This window comes from Citrus sinensis, chromosome 4 (genome assembly GCF_022201045.2).
Source record: "Citrus sinensis cultivar Valencia sweet orange chromosome 4, DVS_A1.0, whole genome shotgun sequence".
NCBI classification, from domain to species: domain Eukaryota; kingdom Viridiplantae; phylum Streptophyta; class Magnoliopsida; order Sapindales; family Rutaceae; genus Citrus; species Citrus sinensis.
In genome coordinates, this window is record NC_068559.1 from 1,192,091 (window position 1) to 1,214,913 (window position 22,823).

At 32.0% G+C, this 22,823-nt stretch overlaps 2 protein-coding genes across 2 annotated transcripts; both read left to right on the forward strand.

Moving 5' to 3' along the window:
* Window positions 1-13,819: 13,819 nt before the first annotated feature.
* LOC102628359 (protein SMAX1-LIKE 8) lies at window positions 13,820-18,471 on the forward strand. Its single transcript, XM_052439616.1, has 3 exons — window positions 13,820-15,526; window positions 15,746-15,989; window positions 16,375-18,471. The coding sequence occupies exons 1-3, from the start codon at window positions 14,211-14,213 to the stop codon at window positions 18,265-18,267; spliced, it is 3,453 nt and encodes a 1,150-aa protein (XP_052295576.1). The 5' UTR covers window positions 13,820-14,210; the 3' UTR covers window positions 18,268-18,471.
* A 314-nt stretch (window positions 18,472-18,785) lies between these two features.
* On the forward strand, window positions 18,786-22,006 carry LOC102628070 (PHD finger protein ALFIN-LIKE 2-like). Its single transcript, XM_006486248.4, has 5 exons — window positions 18,786-19,050; window positions 19,174-19,206; window positions 19,341-19,563; window positions 21,365-21,488; window positions 21,562-22,006. Exons 1-5 carry the CDS (start codon window positions 18,957-18,959, stop codon window positions 21,814-21,816), a joined length of 729 nt encoding a protein of 242 aa, XP_006486311.1. The 5' UTR covers window positions 18,786-18,956; the 3' UTR covers window positions 21,817-22,006.
* The last annotated feature ends 817 nt before the right edge of the window (window positions 22,007-22,823 follow it).

The following is a 22,823-nucleotide window of genomic DNA, read 5'->3' on the forward strand; positions in this document are numbered from 1 at the left end:
AAATAAAGAGACCCGCCTCAAGGCATAATGTTGTTTTTGCATGAATCGTGTGACACCCACAGCTTTTTATTCACTTTTTTTTTTATATCTTCTTTTTTCCATGTGACCATTCGGTAGCTATTAATGATAATAATTATTATGATTCACTTTTTTTTTTAATTACTATTCTTTTTCTTTTTTCCTTTATACATTTTTTGGCAGCAGCAGGATTTGATGTTTGGAGTCTGAAATTTGAACAAAATTTGCCGGTTGGTAAGGTCCCACAATGCAATTCTGTATTGATGTCATGATATTGAATGGTGGGTAAAGCCCATAAATGTGCCAAGAATTTTGAATTCAATTGGAATTCGATTCCAACTTTCACCAAATAGCACTCCATTGTTGGTCATCTTTTTTAATTGATCTAATCAAGATTATTTATTTCACGTTACGCTTGCAAGTTGGAAGATATGAATTATTATCATTAATCTTTTTTCAGTAAATACTTGTTTAGTTTCTACATTTTAATTTATGTGTTCATTTAAAATTTATATTTTAAAAAATAATTTAATATACCTTTATTGTTAAATGTGATATATTCTTGACATTACTTTTTATTTGTTCTTTCAATAATATGCCAGTAACAATATTCTTGATACTAATCAATTTATTTATAAAGAAGTTATTTAGTAAATTAACTAATAATTATTATTTAGTAAATCAGTCATTAAATATCAATATGAAAGATCTAGTTTTTTTTTTGTTCTTGCAACAATATTACTAATAATTATTTATAAATAAGTTAATGTTAGCCAACTTAAAGCAATGTATAATATCCTTGCAACAGTCTTTCTAACAATTATATATAAAAATTTAATTTACTGAATTACTCTTAAAAGTAAAATAATAATATAAAAATTTACAATACTTTTTATTTTACTTTTAAGACTAATTTGATGAATTAATATTTTTTTAGTTTCATTAATTTACCAAGAATATTGTTGCTAGGGTGGGTATTATTATTAAAAAAGAAAAGAAAGAAATGATAGGAATGTACTATATGAAACAGTAAGAATGTATTGAAATACTTTTAAAAATATGAGGATTAAATATGACTCTCAAATCAAAATATAATAATTGAAAAAAAAAAAAACAACTACCTATTTTCTCACCCAAACTATCTTGGGGTCTTGTAAATTTTCTTCCTCGTGTGCTAGTTTCTTAATCTAGTGAATCCGTGTGATTGATGATAAGCTCACTCTCTATAAATTAGTTTCGAAATTTGAGGTAATAGTTTGAGTTGAGTGATTAGATATTTATTTTCTTTGTTTGAAAGAATTTAGAGCATTCGAACAATAAAATGACCCAAAAAAAAATCCAACGCATTGTTTGTTCTTAATTGTAGTGTTTTTGAGTGACAGATTAATTAACAACCAACTTGAAACACTTGCCAAGATCGCAAATCAAACAACCAAGATGCACCAAGAACCAATCCAGAACAAATCATAGAGAACTAGAACTATAAGAGCTTAGCAGCCAAAACAAGAGAAAATTACGTGGTTCAGCTAGCTTCCACTAGCTTACATCCATGGGAGAAACATGACCTAGTTTATTGATTTTGTCAAAGGCAATTACAGAGAATCTAATGAGCTAATTACACAAGAAGCTTTCTCTTAAAACTTCTAAACCCACAATAACTCTCACACACACACTCCTGTTGCACTAGAATCAACTGTTTATAACAGCTTCTCTAACGAACCAGGATGAACCCAGAAACTCACGTGACTGGCATGCGCTATAACAGACTCTTAACTACCTTGAAAGTAACTTATTCGAGCACGTGATTCTCTCGTGCATCACTTAAACCAAAACGACATTCAAACATGTCGTTCTAGTGATAAGAGAATGATGCTCTCCAAAACGCAACACCAGCTGGTCGTTTCAACATCCTGATTTGCTTCACAACACAACATTAATGATTTAAGCTTGTGATTTTTTTGTCATTTTATATATTTATGACAATTACGAATTTGAGAAAAAGAAAAAATTTCAATTCCAAAGTTGGGCGTTACTCATCAATCATCATTTCAAGTTTTTAGATTGATTGGTTTCTTTGATGTATTATGAGAGTCAAAATCTTGTATTGAAATCACCACACGTGTTAATGATGTAGATCTAATCTCAATTAATTTATAAGTTCGTTTGTTGTGTTGATTAATAATTTTTTCTAATATTATATTTATGTTTAAGATGTAATCGTTGTTCGTTTTTTAGTCTGAAGTCTGAATTTAACTTTTTTTTTAGATATTTGTTTATTTTAGGTTGTTTGTTTTTTTAACTTATCACTTATTTTTATATAATTTTATCTGAATCGAAAAAGTAGAAAAAATCTACTTTTATCTGAAGTTTGAAATCTAAATAGAAAATTTTAATTTCAAATCTCAAAAATACCCTTAACAATTCATGTATTTCCAAGTACAAACCTAATATTTTTGTATTATTCTTGAAGTTACTTTTTTAATTGTTTTAAATTTTTATTCACATGATAACATTAAGTAAACTGAAATATTGAACAAATCAAATTATGTCCATTGTGATTAATCAAAAATAAAATAACAATGTTGACTTTATAATAAAATTTGATATTATAATCACATCTTTTATTACAAAATTAAATTAAGAGCAACAATGATAGTATTTTTTTTTTAATGCTACCCAACTAATCAATCAGTGAAAATTATAAATTATGAAAAACAAATATATGCACCACTTAAAATGATATTTATGTCAAACTACTAGCTTTTAAGTTTTTCTCTTCAGATGTTGAAAAAGAAAAAAATAAATATGTCATTCGGACATTTTCATTCATACCTATTCAGACTTCAACTAAATTCAGACCTATTTAAATTTCAGATTAAAAAACAAACGCTAACTCTCGAATGACAAATTGAATGCTTATGGTTATAAATTATAATAAGATTTTCGACTGTAATATAATAGTGGGTATAAATCTCCCATTATAAAAAGTTGCTAACTCCATTTTTTTATTCAAGTACTCAGTTTTAGAGAAGCAAGATGTTACACGTGAAAGAGCTCACAATTTCATCCAAATTTTCCAAGAAATTTGTCAACTTTCCTATTATTATTTTTTTGTGGATTTGTATAAGGTGAGATGCTTGAATCTTTGCACTATTTGTTTATTTTTTTTCAAAGATTGACGTGGAAACAACTACAAGATTTGAGAGTTGCAACTTCCATTCAAAATGAAAACGAAACAATTGTGAAGACTAACGAATTATTGGACATATTTTAGGTAATGATAGTCATAATTCTCCAATAAAAATTAAAAAAAGAAAAAATAATAATAGGATATTATTCTCTTACGTATGGAGGATGTAATTAACTAATACGTTAAACAACAAGAATTGACCAAAAAAAAAATTATTAAAGAAGCAAGAAAAGACAAGGATGATGTTTGTCATAGTAACATTTTATAAGATTTCTTGCAGAAGAATTCATAGGATGCTTTCTCTGAATCACTCAAAAGTATTTATTTACTTATTTAATATTATAACTATTTAAAAGACTTCATGAATTGGATAAAATAAATAAAATAACGGAAATAATGAATATGGGAGAGTGATATTTTCATTTCTCATATATAATTTTTTTGAAAAAAAAAAAAAGAATCATTTGAATCCCTTAAAAATTTCGTGGCATCCCCTTATGGTTGCTACTACCTCGTGAAGGATTTGGATCGATTATAGTAATGGGCTGGGACAACTGCCTGAGGTTGATGGCCCACTTAAATTCAAGCCTGTCAAATGCTTAGTGGGCTTGTAATTTCGGAAATGTATGATCCAAACTTTTGAATAATAATAGAGTAAACAGTAGTTTAGTTCTTATATTTTAATTTAAGGATTCATCTAGTCTCTATATATTAAAAAAATACTTAAAAATTATCATTTTTATATAAAAATCTTATTAATAATTATTTATATAAAAAGTAATTTAACAAATTAATCATAAAACTAAAATAATAATATAAAATTTTGTGTAACTTTTTATATTATTTTTAAGGTTAATTTGATAAATTATTTTTTTATTAATATCCCAAATAATATTTTTGTAAATTTATTATTGTAAAAGAAAAGAAAAAATAAAAATAGGAGTGTAACATATTTAACGACAGGGGTGTCTTGAAGTATTTTGTAAAATGTTGGGACTAAACGAATACTTAATTCAAAATATAAGGACTAAACAAATATTTACCCATAAAAACAATAACAACAACAACAACAACAAATAATAATAATAATAATAATAATATTAGTGATAATGACAATAGTAATAATAATAAAAATAATGGTGATAATAATAACAATGATAATAACAATTGTATTAGTGGTGAAATAGTAGTGACAATAATAATACTAATAATAGTAATAGTTTAGTGGTAATAATAATAATAGTAACAAGATAATAAAAGTTCTAACAACAGCAGCAGTAGCAACAATAAAAATAAGGACCTTTTTGTAAATATTTCAAAAATTATGAGTATTTCTATAAATCATATAAAGTATTGAGAACATAGATCAAAATGCAAAATATAATTGGGGTAACTTAGATTGAAACTTAATTCTTATCATGGGAATAAAGTTATGATTTCTTAGTCTAACAAATTTGTGAGTCCCACGTATTTCATTTTTATTCCCCTTATATTTTAGCAAGTAAAGAACATCAATTATCCTGAGTGAGTGCATGCATTAACGAGTACATGATATCAAACAGTGAAATCAAACGAAAATGATGATTATCTTAACAATTTTTGGCTCAAGTTTGGTATGGTTGGCTAATGACTTATATGTGTAATACAAAATTTGAAACATCTATTAGTGGCAAAATGTGGGTACATTCTCCATTATTTATCGGAGTATCTGATTTGATTTTGTAGTTGCTTTGTGCTTTCACATGGACTGTAAGACCCAACTACACTAACCTAGTGCAAAAGATGGTAACTAGCTAGCTAATGTTCCCACTAAAACAGAATAGAAATTCCCATTTAAAGTAAAATCCAACGCAACAACAACTAGCCCACCAATGGCAACCACTATCCCATAATTGTTCTCCTTCATCACTTTTTTTTTTCTTTTTCAATTCTTTAAATCTTTTTCACTCCACATCTTCATAATTGCCTCTTTACATAGAAAAGAAAAACTTTTTCCACAGTTCAAGGATCATCGATCACTTCACTATCTTTTTCTTATTGCTTGAACATAAGCACACGCACCTCCTACTAACAAATAGCGATGCCCACGAGCTCAAGAACACGGATGACATGGGTTTATATAATATTGATGCTTGACTTTTAAGTGATTGTATTTGCCTAGAATTTTTGGTGGGGGCAAAAGACACTATAGCTCTAGGGATATGTGTGTATCAAAATATAGTAAAGATGAAATAATGGTGGCAAAAGTGCTTCCACAATTATGTATGTAGGGTTAGCTTAATTTGGTGGGCATGCTTTTCAACTTTTGGTCATTTCTTCTTCCGTTTTCTCAAGTAGTCAAGTGGGGGTGCCTTTGAAAATCTAGGGTATTGGTGTCTTGTCTTTCGTCCTTGATGTTTAACACTCACTTGCGACAATCAAAATTGGTTTGTTGGACACCCAATACCAATAGGCATAGGGCACCCATTTGTGGAAAAATGATTTGGCTAGTGTCTGCTTTTTTCTTTTTTTCTTTTATCTCATACATGATGTAAATTGTTTTTACTGTTGTCTTATGAAAATATGAAATCATTTTCTTTCCAAGTACCAAATTCATAAGAAGCTAAGGTTGCGTCTATGTTGTTCAATGCTCATGGCGTAAGATGTCCCTTCTTTGGTCTATATGTAGTCTTGCCCTTAGATCCTAATCACTTTAATCCCACGTTTCAAAAGTTGACACGTTATTACTCATTTCATCACAGACATGTCAGTTGTGAAGGTTAAAAAATTTTGTAACTTTTTATTGTTTTGATTTGTTTGTCCCTTCAAATATTTGATGTGCCGACATATTTGAATTCACCAAAATACTTCTTATCATGTTCCTATTTTATTATACATTTTATTATTTTATACAATATTCATGATTTTAATAGCACAAAATTTCAATTTATAAAGATAATTTGATTTGAAATTTCACTCTGCTAAACATGCTCATGCCCCGTTTTATATATTTTTTCAAATAAAGTTTTTATTAATAGAACATTTACCAAAAAAAAAATATTTGTTTGGTTATTAATGAAAATTTTTATTAAAAATTGTTAAATTATTTTAATAGATAAGTTTTTAAAATTATGTTATAAAATGAATAAAATAAGAATATAAAATAAATAATGGGCATTTTAAACAACTGAATTTTTTTAAAAAAGATCTCCAACCTCTACTCCCAAATGTTTAAAATTTGAGTTTTTTTTTAATATAGGTAATATAAGTTATTTAGACCCTAAAAGCTTTACTGAAAAAATACCAAAATAATATCAAAGTTTTTTAAAAGAACTTATGGGATTAAATAAGCATTTATGTCTATTACTTAAACCATACCAAGTGTGTACTAGAAAATCAAGAGAATGGACTAGAGAAACACATCGTCATCACTTTGGACACATAAGTTATAACTAAAATTCAAGCATAATTTTGAACCGAATTTTATTAATTAGAGTGAATAACTCCATTCTAAATGAGTTTTGGTCTCTTGATGTTGAATATGAATCATATGTTAATGAGATTGAAGCCACTACATTAAAATTAGTTCGTTATAGTTGAATGTTAATTACATTTTTCATTTTTTAGTTTGATAGGTTCGACTCATAAAAATATCTCACTTTAAGACATTAATCGTTTAGATATACCAACAAATTTATTTTAAAAGAAAGGAAAAAAAACTCTTTGAAAAAAATTTCCCTGGCAAAATACATCAATCTAAATAGGATTTCTTTTGAAGTTAAAGAAATTTGGTTTACTAAATTTAAATTTTCAAAGAAGTCTTTGTTTTGGGTTTTGTATGTAAAATTAGTGGGTTACAAACATATAAATAAACAATGAATTCAAAAAAAAAAAAAAACAAATAAACAATGAAAGACCTTGTCTAGAATCAAATCAATATTATATATCATTTTGTTTTCTTTTGTTTGCCCTAGGCTTCCCGAATTTGTGCCTAACCTAATATGTTGAATCTTGATAGGGACAAAAAGCTTTCGAAAACCTTGATGAATGATGATGACTCTTTATGCTCTCTGTTTATTTTCATCTCTTACGGACACAGCATAAAGAGAACCCCGCTTAGGTAATAAGTGCACGCATCTCTTGCAAAGAGCAAAACCGCATAAATTAAGCTTTTGGCTGGCATCATGGTCCGCCTCGCACTACAAATTAACCTATGAATATGAAATGAAAGCAATCAAGGCAGAAGAGGGAAGGTGGGGGAAAAGAAAAACTAGATTCCATGGTAACTTATTAAGTCATCTTTTGATCTAAAATGTTGAACAAATAATATATAGGTAATTAACCAAGAACAATAATTAGAAAGTGGTCAGTTACTCTAACAAGCTTTTCTACTGATAGATCCGCCATCAAACGACAGGTAATCAGAGTCCATTGGTTGTAGAAAAAAAGAAAAAAAAAACATTTGGACAATTGATGAACTGAAATAAAAAGAAAAAAAAAAAGGGGGAAAAACCAAAAAGAAAATACAAGAAAGTAACCAATCACTACAACCAGGAAGCAGGCAAGAATTTGAGAAAATTAAAAAAAGAAAAAAAAAAAAAGTGAAGTCATGCATATATATGTATATAGATCTAAAATATATACCCTTTTATGCGACAAAGCTAAGCTAGCAAATTAAAGCGCGTTCAATTCTTAGTGGTGATAAGGGATGAGCTATTTTCAAATGCCAACTGAGAGCAACGTTGAACATATTCATTTCATGCGCACTTCACTTACAAATTGTGACTCTTTTATTTCTCAAAATATCATCACAAATACTCACAAGCCGCAATCCAAATCAATCAAAAATCTTTGTTGGTCCCCAAACCTTTCGCCTTTTTGACAAACGTTTTGGCTACTTTTAAACTCATATTCATTTCTTGTTATATTTGTTTTTTTTCGTGGTTTATAAAAATTTGAAATACAAAAATATTTCTTCTTCGTTCGAGGTCATTAGTTGTTAACTTATTATTACATCATGCCAATCCTTTTAGTCCAAAGGCATTGGCATCGATCCTCTTAGCACAACAGCAACAACACTCTTTGTATGTATTTAAAGCTTGGTGAATATTTTGCTACGAAAAGGTTAAAATTTAGAGAATAATTATTTCTATCTTTTTTTTGGGGGGGGGGGGGGGGGGGGGTTGTTCCTCGTGAACAAAATGCATTCTCAGCAGAAATTGGTGAGTTTCTTTTTTTTTTTTTTATCTGAATCACGAGGTGGTCCTAAGTGAGCCCTAACCGTGGGAGGCATCTTTAAGCTCGTACCACAACTCAAACTAATCCCCACTCGCATCGGGTCGGCCCGTAAGGGGTAAAGTGCTGACCAAAGTGGCGACTCCATACGAGAGCGAAGTTTGAACTCCGGACCTCTCTTAAAGAGTTAGAGTACCGAACCACTCACACCAACCAACTTTAGTTAAAATTAGTGAGTTTTTAATATTAGATAAATTTAATAATATTTAAAAGTACATAAGGGACGAATGCCTGTTAGGCTCCTTTTGAAAATTCGTATCTTATGTTGATCTCACATAAGTTGGATTTTTAAATATCTTGTCTCATAGTAAACCGTTAAGAATTAAATACTTTTACGTGATAATTCCATTTCCACTAATCATAATATCGTAATCGTATATATATCAAGCACAAGGTCAAATCAACATGAAATCCAAATTCTCATCTCTAGCCTAATTGTTAATAACTTGTAAGAAAGCATACTTTTATAAGAATTTGTTAAGAATTTTAAAAAAAAAAATCAAAGAGAGGATTTTAGAATATAATACAAAAGATTTGATATTCGAATCTTAGTTACATCTTTTTACTTAAAAAGTGTTTAATTTCATATTTTTTTTCCAAAAAAAAAAAATTGATTATAGTGTTATACTGCCAAATACCAATCAAAAGAGAGCTATGCGTCAAGTCAATTAATCACTTAATGGAGATTGGATAATTCCCACTACGAAATAAAGTGTAAAATTAATTTTAAAAGAAAAAATGATGGCGGTAAACGATCGAATATGACTAATAAAAGGGCTGGGAATAGAATTATTCACGCGCAAACGGGAATGGTCCCATGAAAAATTAATAAATATATAAAAGTCAAATCCCATTACTGATCTCTTTATATCATCAAAATAAACTTATTCACTGGTGGTGCATGGCTTCACTGTCAAGCAGTTTTCAACCATAAAGTTGAGTATCTTATTTATTTCCCCCCCTTTTTTTAAAAAAAAAAAAAATTCTGCCTCTTTCATTTACACAAAAAAAAAAGAAAAAAAAATCTTGGCATTAACCTTAGTCTATAGTTTATACATAGGAACATAAATGGATAAACTATATAAATCACTTGCCCCAAAGGGCTTAATTATGATTTTCAAACAGCTTATTAGCTGACTATTTAAATTAAAATAATAGGATGAAAACATATATCAAGTTAAAAAGTAACCGTGATGTTTCCATATAAATAAAAATTACTTATTCGAGACTTTACAACTCAAATTAATTAATTTATTTGTCAAAAAGGTCAAGTTTAATTTTAAATGAATTTTTTATTAATATTTTATAGTAAAATTAATTTTTAGAAAGACCAAAGCGTCATTATCCCTTGATTACATATTGCTTTTTAGTTCCTGGAGAAAGAAAAAAAAAAAAAAAGTGAAGATTTCCAAACCCAAAGAAATCTTCCGTCCCAAGATTCGCTTCCTTCTTCTTCCTTTCTCCCATCGCCATCACAAATTTGTTTTTCCATTATTTTATCTGCAATTTTTTTTTTTTTTCGTTACTTAGAGAATTAAATGGTGGGACAAGAATGTATGTCTCTTTGGCCATTGAGAGGGTACAGCATATTATATGCGAAAATGACAGTTCTTGGCATATGAATTTTCATTTTTGCTATTTTTGGTTTATTCCATGTGTGCAAATTACTTTACTCCCTCTTATCTTTTTCTTCAATAATGTGCGGATACAGATCTCCCCCGCGTATCTACCATTCTTTTTTCTTCCAATATAAACCCTAGCTTGCCATCTTGGTGAAAATAAACCAACCAACTGGCAAGTTCAAACAACTAATCAGGCTAAAAAAAAAAATTTAAAAAGAAAGATGTTTTAGGGTACAAATCAATGTCATATAGATATAATTATTAGAGGGAGCCCTGTGTTACATTTGTTGTAACATACACACTCCATAACAACCACACAATTTATGTGGTTGTTGTGGAGTGTGAAATGTAACATAACATTTACCGATCAATAACCTTTAGTATTGGAGAAATACCTATAACACCTATAAGTTTTTATTTTTTAATTTTTAAAAGAATTTGGGATGAGAAAATTCATCCACTAAACACGACAATTGTCTCCTATTATTACTCGAAGGTCATGATAATAAAGTGCAATTATAATAAGCTAACCTATGCGCTTATGCTCAAAGGCAAAACACATGAGCATAAGTTGAAAGACATTTTTTTTTTCATTTTACCATAAATGAAATGTTTTCAATTGTATACCTATTGATTGAGTCTAGTTATTATTTAAACAGATTGGATATAATATATTAAAAAAATTAAGAAAGAATTTCAATACTTTATGTAATATATATATATATATATATATATATATATATATATATATATATATTTTATAAATATTCATAAACCTTACTCAAACTCAAAATCTACATCAATTATTGGGTAATTAATATTCATATGGTTAAGGGAATTTTAGTGAGGATTGAGATGGTCGATGTGGCAAACGTAGGACCAATGGAGACTGGTTTTATTTAATCATCGTTTGGTTTGGTATGTTGGGAAAAAAAGGAGTTGAAAAGGTTGCCAAAGTGGAGAAAGAATGTAAAAACAAAACGACACATCAAATCAAACGCCTTTTTGATTATCAGAGAGAGAGAGAGAGAGAGAGAGAGAGACGGATGCTTGCTTTCGCTAAATTGATTTTGTTTGCTAATCAGAAAGAAGAAAAGAGAACTTGATGGAGAGAGATACGCTCACCTACAGAGGCGGACCTACCGCCTGTGCCTTGGTCTAGCCCAGGAAAAAAATCACTTACAACCCCTTACGTTTTATACATTTATATATATATATATATAGCTTTTCTTTTATTTTCATGTATGTTCCGGCTTCCGAGTTCAATTATAAAAATATTTTTTCGATTGGAGTTACCAACCTATTTTATAATGATTAAATTATATAATTATTCAATAAATAAAAATCAATAAGGGGCTAAAACATTATTATTGCTTTAATTTATTATAAATATGTTCTAACTGAAAGAAAATTATGTCAATATATTACAATAGAGTAATGATATAGCTACAATTTTTTGTATAAATTTATTTTGTATAAATTGATGTGGCATTAATTCATTGGTTGAATTAAATATCTCTTGGCTCACATGATTTATTTTTATTATTTTATATTTTCATTCAACCAATGAATTAATATTACATTAGTTTATACGAGATAAATTTATACAAGAGTTTATGACTGTATCATCACTCATTATAATATCATCACTAGTATTATAAATTGACAATAATTTTATAAATTATTTGTTGTATTGTTGTCAAATTTTTTTAAATATGTATTGTGTTAAGAGTTTGAATGTCGCACGTGATTTTTTACTTCTTTATATGTACATATATTCACATAAATATTGTCAATAATTTTATAAATTATCCTGAAAGACGATAAAAAGTTATGAATCCACCCTTGACCACCTAGATGACTGACTATTCTTAATTTCTCTCCTCATCTTGTAAATTAAAATAATAATAAGAAGAAGAAGAAACAAAGGAAAGGAGAGAAAGATGATGGAGATATTGATGAATGGTGATAATGGTGATGACTGGATCGGCTCAATTAAAGACACACAAAAGAGTCAGCTGCTGAATTTGAATTATGTGATATATCTATGAATGGTGTGTGTGTGGTGGTGGGCATGTTCTTATTCTCTCCTCCTGAGTCTTGTCATTTTCAACCTTTACAAATTGAGGCGACCCTCATCGCAGATATACATACATACATATATATATATATTCCTCACTCGCTCGCTCACTCAGTCGCTTTGATTATGTGAACTCAATTTATTGACTCAGAATCCACCAACTCTGTTTTGTTTTGTAATTAATGGTTTGTTTATTAGGGCAACAGATTAAGATCTTTTTACCCATCTTAACTTAAAATATATTTGAATTATACACAGTTATTTATATAAATTTCACATAAGATTTTTCAAAATTAAGCAAAATTACAATAAATAAAGAATTACTTTTTAAATAAACTGTTCAGTAGATTCTAATTTTTACTTAATACAAATTAATGTTTATCCTCGTATCAAGTTTTTAATACTTTATTTAGTTGTCTACATTTTTTTAGGAATATAGACCATACGAGGAAAAATTGTACTACATGAAAGAAAAAGAATTGATGCTTATAATGCTAATTATTAATATTATAAAACTATCTTAGGTCTCATTTTGAATTTTTTTTAAGAATCAAAAGTGATCATTTAAAATGTTAAAAATTAATTTTGGTGTTTGGTCAATTTCTTTTAAAGATCACTTTTGACAAAATTATCCTATTATACAGTAGACTTTAAAAGGTATGGAAAAAATAGATTTTCAAAATTTAATTTTGAAAATCACTTTTTAAGTTTGTTCAATTCGATATATCTCCTCATATATATTATAAAAATATAAAATTATCTTTATTAATTAGAAAATAAAATGATTATTTTTAAAGAGATTATTATTATTATTATTACCAAATATATTGAGATACTTAAATAAAAAATAAAATTAATAATGTAAAATATTCATTTAAGTAATCATTTATTATATGTACACAATACAAAAACATTTGATATACATGCTTATAAATGTTTGAATAAATTTTATTTTACATTATGTCTAATTTAACAGTAAAATTTACTAAACACATACAATTGATTTTAAAATTATAACACTTTTAAAAATAAATTTTATCAAACATTTAACCGATTTTTTTTACATTTGATTACTTATACAACACAGCTAATAACAATGAGTTTTAAGAGCTACGATAGTGCCAGACTGGCCTACCAATCTAATGAATCCACATGACGTGGTTTCAAATTTTTTTTTTATAATTGTTTCAATTACTCTCATGATTATGTTTTTTTAATTAAATAGGCGTATGAATAACACGGCCAATTAGTTTGCAACTTAATACTCCTTTTTTTTTTTTTGTTATGAAAGTATAACTAAAAGGGATTTATAAATGTACCATATGCGATGATTAGCCAAATAATCTCCTGTTATAATTCTACCAAAATGAACAATGATCTCGATTATTGAAATGCAATGATCAGATTCATATCCCCATGCCATGCATGCATGCACGAGCATTAAATCGTTCAACTCACCTCTGAATCAACTCACCAGTCAACTCAGCCGACTCCTCTCCAACCAAAGGAACAAATTACACGTCAGCAGACAGTGACGTTGACTGTCCTTGTAGCCCCACCTCCACTCCCTCTCTCGGTGGACAACGCATGAGCATCTGAACTCAAATGGGCATATGAATATGATGATCCGTTTACGCTTTTTTTTAAGATTTTTTTTGTAATATTTTATTTTCTCACTTTTATTATTTCAATAATTAAAAGAAGAATAAGAAAAAAAAAAGATCTCAGATATATACACACATAAACACAGAATCTATACTTAACACCTGTTTCTTGTGGTCCCCACGTTTGGTCCCACACTTTCCACTTGTCCCCACGCAACACCACCTCCCTCTCTCCCCAAGTCCCCGCCTTTAAATAATTTATAATCCCCTCAACAAACTTACACTTTTTTAAAAATTTCGTAAAATTTTATTATTTCTCTCTTTTCTTTTATTTAATCCAAGATTATATAAATATATCTATTATTTTTTAATACATTTTTGGTTGCTTTGGTATTCATTTTTATTTATTATATTTGCCGGCGATGCCTACTCCGGTTAGTGTAGCGAGGCAATGCTTGACACCCGAAGCAGCTCACGCGCTGGACGAGGCGGTGGCAGTGGCGCGCAGGAGAGGCCACGCTCAAACGACATCGCTGCACGCCGTCTCCGCACTACTTTCACTCCCGTCTTCAACCCTACGCGACGCCTGCGCGCGTGCAAGGAATTGCGCGTACTCTCATCGTCTCCAGTTCAAAGCACTAGAGCTTTGCCTAAGCGTCTCTCTCGACCGCATCACGTCGTCATCTTCGTCGAGCCAGCAAACGGACGACGACCCGCCGGTGTCGAACTCCCTCATGGCCGCCATCAAACGGTCGCAGGCGAATCAGCGGCGGCAGCCTGAGAATTTTCATTTGTACCACCACCAGCTCGCGCAGTCGCCGAGCTCGTCCGTTACGGTTATCAAAGTCGAGTTACAGCACTTGATTATATCGATTCTTGACGACCCGGTCGTTAGTCGGGTCTTCAGCGAATCGGGTTTTCGAAGCTCCGAAATCAAGCTGGCCATCCTTCGCCCCTTGGCTTCTCAGCTTTTCAAATACTCCCGCTCCAAAGCTCCGCCGCCAATTTTTCTATGCAACTACTTGAACGAAAATTTTGATCCGGGTTCGGGTCGGAGGCGGCTGAGTTCTTCGTTTCCGGGTTTTGGTGGGTTTCTGGATAACGAAGATGAGAATTGCAGGAGGATTAGTGATGTTCTATTGCAGAGGAAAAATCCTCTGCTTGTCGGTATACATGCTTCCGGTGCACTTAAAATCTTCCAAGAGAACATAGTAAAAAAAAATGAGAATCGTCATGACAATAATAAAAATGACAGTAATGGGCTTGGGCTTGGGCTTGGTTTCGGGTTGTCTGTGCAATTATCTGGGTTGGATATTATTTCGATTGAGGCTGTTGTTTCGAAGTTCGTCAGTGGAGAGTGTGGTAAAGGGAGTGTTAAAATGAAGTTTGAGGAAGTAGATGTGTCAATAAAGCGAAATTTAGGACCTGGAGTGGTTGTTAATTATGGAGATTTAAAAGTATTTGTTAATAATAATAAATGTAATAATGATGATGATGATGATAATAAGAGTGGTAATAATGAAACTAGTGATGCCGTGAGTTATGTGGTTGCCCAATTGACAAGGTTGTTGCAGCTACATGGCGGCAGAGTTTGGTTGATAGGCGCTGCTGCAACTTATGAGACATATTTGAAGTTTGTCAGCAGGTTTTCATCTATTGAAAAGGACTGGGATTTGCTGCTTTTGCCTATTACTTCTCTTAGAACTTCTTCTTTGGCTGATTCATGCCACAGGTCAAGGTCAGGGCTTTATTTCTCTCATCAAAATCAGCTTTTTCTTGAATTTATTAACGTCCTTTATTAGTTCCTGTTATTAGCGTTTTGTATATCTGTTTAGGTGGTTCTACTAAAGTGAAATTCATTAATTCAACGTGCAGAGTTCTGAGTAGTTTTGAAATTTAGCATTCTGTGTTTATGTTCTTGAATCTCACAGTTTCATGGTTATGTTACTAATTGCAGCCTGATGGAATCATTCGTTCCTTTTGGTGGGTTCTTCCCGACACCTTCAGAGTTCAAAAACCCCTTAGGCGGTTTATGTCAAAATGTATCACGGTGTCAACAATGCAGTGAAAAGTGTGAACAAGAAATAATTGCTTCTTCAAAGGGAGGATTCACTGCTTCAATAGCAGATCAATGCCAATCTGTCTTGCCGTCTTGGTTGCAGATGGCTGAGCCAGACTCAAATAAAGCGTTAGATCTGAAGGTGTGTATGGCTTTAAAACCCTTTTAATCTGGGTTACAGTTCTTTTTATTAGCTAGAGAAGGGCATAAATACCAATACATGATCAATATTAAATCACTGAGATATGGACATTGCTAGCTTCATTGCTCTTGCTTTGCCGCTTAAACATTTATGATAATTTCTTAATAATCTAAAGTTTTTATCAAATAATTTCTTTGATTAGGGAGCTATAAACTTAAGCTAGGTCTATCCTTGTACCCTGTATTTGTGTTGTACTTTTAAAACTATAGGAGGCTCCAAATTCATTTGAGATTACTAAAATTTAGTCACTTGACATATTGATTGGAGTAGTTTATAGAATGGCTGCTATATTTATGAAAATTCACTTTGTTTCTCTTCAGTGCAGACCAAAGAGGATGGATTGGCATTGAGGTCCAAAATTACAAAGAAATGGGATGACATATGCCAGAGTCTTCATCGAACTCAGTCATTACAAGTAGGTTCTCAGTTTCCCACTGTTGTAGGCTTTCAGTTTCTTCAAGACAAAAAGGAAAATGCTAATAACAGCGGCAGCAGTACAAATGCATCAGTCAATGGAGGTAGTTACGTCAATGTCTATTCAGGCATCCCCATCGACTCAGAAAATGTGTCTGCTTCAAGATCAGTCTTTCCTTTCCATACAGTTTCCAGGGCTAAGAATGATAGTTTGTTATCGAAACTACGGGAAAAATCATCAAACACAGATCTTGATTCAGGTGGCAGTAGGTCTCCTTGCTGTTTGTCCAATTCAAGTGTGGATGATGGCATTCGAAAATCTCCAACACCCGTTACTTCTGTGACCACAGATTTGGGGTTGGGACTGTTGGGAATTGGCTCTGCTCCTACTAGTAATGAACCAAAGGAACCTATATCTAAAGATCTTACAGAACGTTCGCAGGAATTATCTGGTTGCTGTTCTGCAACTGTCAATGAGAGTATATCTAACCAGCTGGCTCAATCTTCATCCTCCTCATGTCTGGACTTGAATTGCCAATTTGATCTAAGCAATTGGAAGACACTTTTTAGAGCTCTTACTGAAAAAATTGACTGGCAAGATGAAGCCATAAGTGTCATAAGCCAAACAATAGCTCAACGCAGAACAGGACATGAAGATCACCATGGAGCAAGTCCTAGAAGGGATATATGGTTCAATTTTACCGGACCTGACCTGTGTGGCAAAAGAAAGATCGCCATTGCCCTTGCTGAGATAATATATGGAGGTAAGGAAAATTTTATCTGTGCGGACCTGTGTCCCCAGGATGGGGAGATGAATAATCCCCCAAAATTTTATCACCAAGTTGTAGGTGGTGACAGTGTACAGTTCAGAGGGAAAACTTTGGCTGATTATGTTGCTTGGGAGCTGTTAAAGAAACCCCTTTCCGTTGTCTATCTTGAAAATGTAGATAAGGCTGACGTGCATGTCCAAAATAGCTTGTCTAAGGCTATTCAAACTGGTAAACTACCTGATTCATATGGAAGAGAAGTGAGCGTCAGCAATGCAATATTCGTGACAGCATCATCATTTGTCGAGGATGCCAGAATTCTCCCTTCTGAGATGAAGGATTGTAAATTCTCTGAGGAAAAAATATATAGAGCAAAAAGTAGGCTGACGCAGATCCTAATTGAACCTGCTCTTGTGAATCGCAGCAGTAGCCAAAAATTGTCTGCATCAGAAACTAGTGAAGGCATGTCTCACCAGAAACTCCTGAATAAAAGGAAACTGATTGGAAGGAATGATAATCCACAGCAGCATGATACCTCAGAAATGGTCAAAAGGGCTCATAGATCACCAACTAGGAATTTAGATTTAAATCTCCCAGCCGAAGAGGATGAGGTGCTAGTCCTAGACAGTGATGATGATAGAAATTCTGACTCATCTGAGAACACCAAATCTTGGTTGCAAGATTTCTTCAATCAGAGAGTTAAAATCGTGGCTTTCAAGGCATTCAATTTCGATGCACTTGCTGAGAAAATTCTGAAAGACATCAATGCAAGCTTCCGCAAGACTGTTGGCTCCGAATGTTTGCTTGAGATTGACAGAAAAGTCATGGAGCAATTACTTGCAGCTGCATATTTATCTGAAAGCAATAGGGTGATCGAAGATTGGTTGGAGAAAGTTCTTGTCCGCGGATTCCTCGATGCTCAAGAAAAGTACAACCTCACAGCTAATTCGATTGTAAAACTTGTTGCTTGTGAGGGCCATTTCCTGGAAGAGCTAACACCAGGTGTTTGCCTGCCGCCAAAACTTGTTCTGAATTGAAAGCCTAGTCTTGTAGTTAGATGTATAATGTAGCTGCATTTAGAACTTTTAGCTACTGTTTTTTCGGCCTGTTGTTAATCCCAAAATTTTGTTGGGATTTTTTTGCCAGGTTAAGAAGCTTGTGTATTGTATATAATCTGTAATAATGCTTGTGTGGATATTTCACTGGGTATTGAACTGAAGCTTCTAACTCTTATTCCTTAATTTGATTGCTCATATTGATCGAGCTTTGTGCAGATCCAGCCAGATGCGACTGGGCAATTTGTCCGTAAATATTAAGCATGTCAATGCCCAAGGATACCATGTTTTGGGATATACCGAAATAACAAACCAGTAACATTTTCACATGTAGAGTGTGAAATATAATGGGAGCAAGCATGATAAGGGGCATTAAAATGACGCCCAAAAAAAATTAATGAATGTAGTTTTGTACAGGGCCAGAAAGGGCCGCTAGGAGAGAGTAGGCCCGGCTCGGCCCAATAATCACAAAAACAAGCCAGATATTGACAATCAGCATCAAGCACCCAAGCTCTCTCGCTTCCCTCTGTGCACTGTTGTTGACTTGTTGTCCGATCTTCCCCCCAACAAAAACAAATTTTGTCATCCCTTTTGTAGAATCAATCACCACTCCATTTTATACATGCATAAGTAAATACGGACATACAATTCGTACGAATACACACCCGCAAATGTCATCAGCTACTTCGAGTCCCCGGACCGTAGAAGAGATCTTCAAGGACTTCAAAGCTCGTCGCTCCGCTCTCGTCCGTGCTCTCACTTACGGTGCGCGCGCGTCACTCTCACTCTCTTCTTGCTTCATCTAGAATAAGATGTACGTGTTTGTTTTACTCCTTTTTCACGTATTTGATTTTTTCTAAAAAGTTGACGAATTTGCTTTCCTTTCAGATGTCGATCAGTTCTACTCACAATGCGATCCAGGTTCGCTCTTTTCCATTTTAATTCCTTTTTCACTCTTTGGTTGCTGAAAAGTTTTGAGGTTGATTTTTTAAATTTATTTTTGTTTTTGCTTTTAATACTGCTTTAAGATATGAAGAATTTGTTTGTTTTATTAGAGAAGGAGAATTTGTGTTTGTACGGTCATCCAAACGAGTCATGGGAGGTGACAATGCCGGCTGATGAGGTGCCACCGGAGATACCAGAGCCGGCCTTGGGTATAAATTTTTCGAGGGATGGCATGTGCAAGAAAGATTGGCTTTCCCTTGTTGCTGTGCATAGTGATTGTTGGTTGGTTGCCGTGGCTTTTTACTTCGGAGCTCGGCTTAATGGCAGTGAAAGGTACAACTGAGCTTTGCTTGTTTCGATATTGTGATGTATTAGGAGCCCTTTGTTGAAATGATCACATCTTGAGCAAAACAATTGTTCATGGATAGACAACTAAAAGTTTGTAAGAAACAAGTGCTCAGTGCTAAATCTTTTAAGAAGAATTCAGAATTATAGTGTACTTCATCCGTTTCTCATTATGATAAGAGTTCCTGCAAGGCTTTGAGTTCTTTTCCTTAATGGATTGTAGATGTATGCGTTCCAGGCCAACTTTTGCAAAATAGAAAAAGGATTTTCCTTTCAAGTTATTATTTACCCAATTGATTTACTTCATCAGTTTCAGCTTCTACAAATTCTTAGTGGGAGATTGGAGAAACTTGTAAAATCTCTGTTCTGACTGCTGCATCCGCAAAAAGATATTGGTTCTCTTCTTTTCATAAGTGGAAAGAGACATTTTGATCAGCACCTGCATATTCTCATTTCTTCTGGTTTTCTCTAATATAAAATCTATTTTTTTATGGGCCAAGCAAGAGAAGATACTATGTTTTGGATATACCACACCTTGCTGTAGATTAATATCTCTGCTGAAGATACTGTGGAGTCTAACCACGTCACTGACTTAGCTGGAGGCACTTTCAACTATCTGCATCTATAACTTAGGCATGGATAAATGACAATAGCATCAAAGTTCCATATTTGGTTTGCTTTTATTCTAGTGAGTTTCCAATTGCTATATTCTGGTCTGATGAGTAGCTGTGTTGTTGTGGGAAATGCAATGCCATTTGTCTAGGTTGTCATTGATGCTACCTTTTCTTTTTTATATATCCATGGTCACTTGACTCGTGACTGTATGAACTTTTTCTTTATCTTTTTGGGAGCTTCCAATATTAAAGTTGGGGTTGCTGAACTTAAGTGTGGTCTTTATTCTGTTACATGGGTCATCTTCTATGTTCTCTTATTGCATTTGGAATTATATTCTTCAGACACCCAAGAAGGTCATTTGGAGTAGGAAGTTGATAGAACAGACTTGAGCCACCTTTGAAGATCTGAAATAGGGGGAAAAAGTATTATTAAGACTTGTTCACTATGGATATTGTATGAAGTGAGAAACAATTGAGAGAACAAACACATGGGGTTTTATGTAGTTATTATATTATTATAGCCTTAATGTGACTGTCTTAAAGAGTCAATTTGTATTGTACTGAACCAAATTAGCCTATGTTGCATCCTTAGTGCTCTTTCCTAAACAATCATTTACTGTAGCTTGTGTCTTTAAAATACTAATTCATTGATACATGGCATTCTTCGCTTGTAAAGAGCAATTACCAGCTAGTTGTTGTATTTTCTGCGATAGCCTTTTCGTTGCTTCTGGAGCTTGATGAAAACTTGATTGACCTTAAGAATCTGGTTACTTCTTCTCCCTCCGTTTGTAGTCACGGACATTCTTTACAAATCATCGAGCTAATTTCATAAGTTAGGAAATTTTCAGTTGAGCTTAAGTCTCAAATCCAGTTTGTGCAAACGAATGCATGCACTTGTTTAAATGTTACCAAATCTTGGCAAACGAATGCATGTACTTTTTCATTAGTTGTAAAGCACTTGTTCCAACCTCCATCCCTCCCTGAATGCGATTGAATATTTTCTTTATATTGTAAATTAAATAAACTGCAAGTAAATTGGGGCATTCAGATAAGATGGTTAAGGACCTACCACTACTACTAATCTTAAGTTCTGATATAACTTGCCTTTTTGTCTGTTATGATGTTGTTTTAAACAATGTTTTGTCAATGGACTATAAACTAAGGATACTCAACAGGAAGCGTCTATATAGCCTAATAAATGATCTTCCCACATTATTTGAAGTCGTAACTGGAAGGATATCCGTAAAAGACAATAAGCCTGGGGCAGATGGCGGAAGCAAATCCTGGAACAGCACAAAGGTACATTGCTCTACTCTCTTTCGGCTGATGAAAGCAACATGATTTGGGTTTATAATCCGCTGTCTGTTTGCAGAGATCAATTGATGGACAAGCAAGGAGCAAACATGAGTTACTCGAGGAGAGTCTTGGGGAGGTTGATGATGCTGAGAATGATGAAACCTTTTGTGGAAGCTGTGGGGGAAGTTACAATTCTGCCCAGTTTTGGATAGGTTGTGACATTTGTGAACGGTGGTACCACGGCAAGTGTGTGAAGATTACACCGGCAAAAGCCGAAAACATTAAACAGTACAAATGTCCATCTTGCAGCACAAAGAAAGCAAGGCATTAGCCATTGTAGAGAAGGCCTCATTGATGCTGTTGTAGTGTTGTTGTGAAGCCATGATATTTTATTTTTACTTGTTAAATATTAACTTTATAATCCATGTATTTGATTGTATACTTGACAATTGGCATTTGCCCATCATGATTAGAGTTGTGTAATTGCATGGTCATTGTATTGTAATTGCTAGTTAATTTTATTGGAGCTTTAGGTGATTGACATCCAAATGGGCAGCGGATGATGGGCTGGACCTAGGCTGGAGCTGGACCTCATGTTAATTATGAGTGAAATTATATATATATATATATATATATATATATATATATATGGGTGCGCCTAAGTTACGGTTAATGTAACTTACAATTGTAAAATTTCGTTTAGCTCCTTGCATTCTTTTTTATTTCATTAAAACTCCTAGAGTATTTTTTTTTTTTTGAAAAACCTAGATTATTAATTTGCCCCCTATAATTTTAAATTTCCAAAACAACCTCCATTTAATTAAAAATATAATAATTATTAAATAAATTATAATCATAATTATTATAATTATAAATATAATTATAATTTTTAAATAGATTATTATTATTATTATTATTATTAACAAGAATAAAAAGTATTATAATTAATTAATCTATTAACAATAATTAATAACAATTTTTTTCGTTAAATTGTTAATGATAATAATTAACGATAATTATTATTAATAATTAATTTTTGAATAATAATAACAATAACAATAATTAAAATAAAAAATAATTATTATGATAAAAATTAATTAAGGATTTTATAGTAATTTGTTACAATTTAATTCACTCTGATTTTTATTCTAAGACAAAGTAAACGCATAAATTGTAATATAGCTCATTCTAATTTCGATTCTTACAATTCAAGTAAATAAATTATTATGATTCAAATTCCTCATTTCGATTCTAGCTAATCCGATTCTAGAAAATTGTAAACAACTCTATATTCAATTAGACCACTCTATATTATTTACAATTTATTCATAAGTATTA

Bases quoted from the DNA above. Each gene is read 5' to 3' on its own strand.
- LOC102628359 (XM_052439616.1), top strand. From the start codon at position 14,211: ATGCCTACTCCGGTTAGTGTAGCGAGGCAATGCTTGACACCCGAAGCA. The intron at 15,527-15,745 runs GTCAGGGCTTTA...TACTAATTGCAG, and splicing joins GATTCATGCCACAGGTCAAG to CCTGATGGAATCATTCGTTC. The intron at 15,990-16,374 runs GTGTGTATGGCT...TCTTCAGTGCAG, and splicing joins ATAAAGCGTTAGATCTGAAG to ACCAAAGAGGATGGATTGGC.
- LOC102628070 (XM_006486248.4), top strand. From the start codon at position 18,957: ATGTCATCAGCTACTTCGAGTCCCCGGACCGTAGAAGAGATCTTCAAG. The intron at 19,051-19,173 runs GTGCGCGCGCGT...CTTTCCTTTCAG, and splicing joins CGTCCGTGCTCTCACTTACG to ATGTCGATCAGTTCTACTCA. The intron at 19,207-19,340 runs GTTCGCTCTTTT...TTGTTTTATTAG, and splicing joins CTACTCACAATGCGATCCAG to AGAAGGAGAATTTGTGTTTG.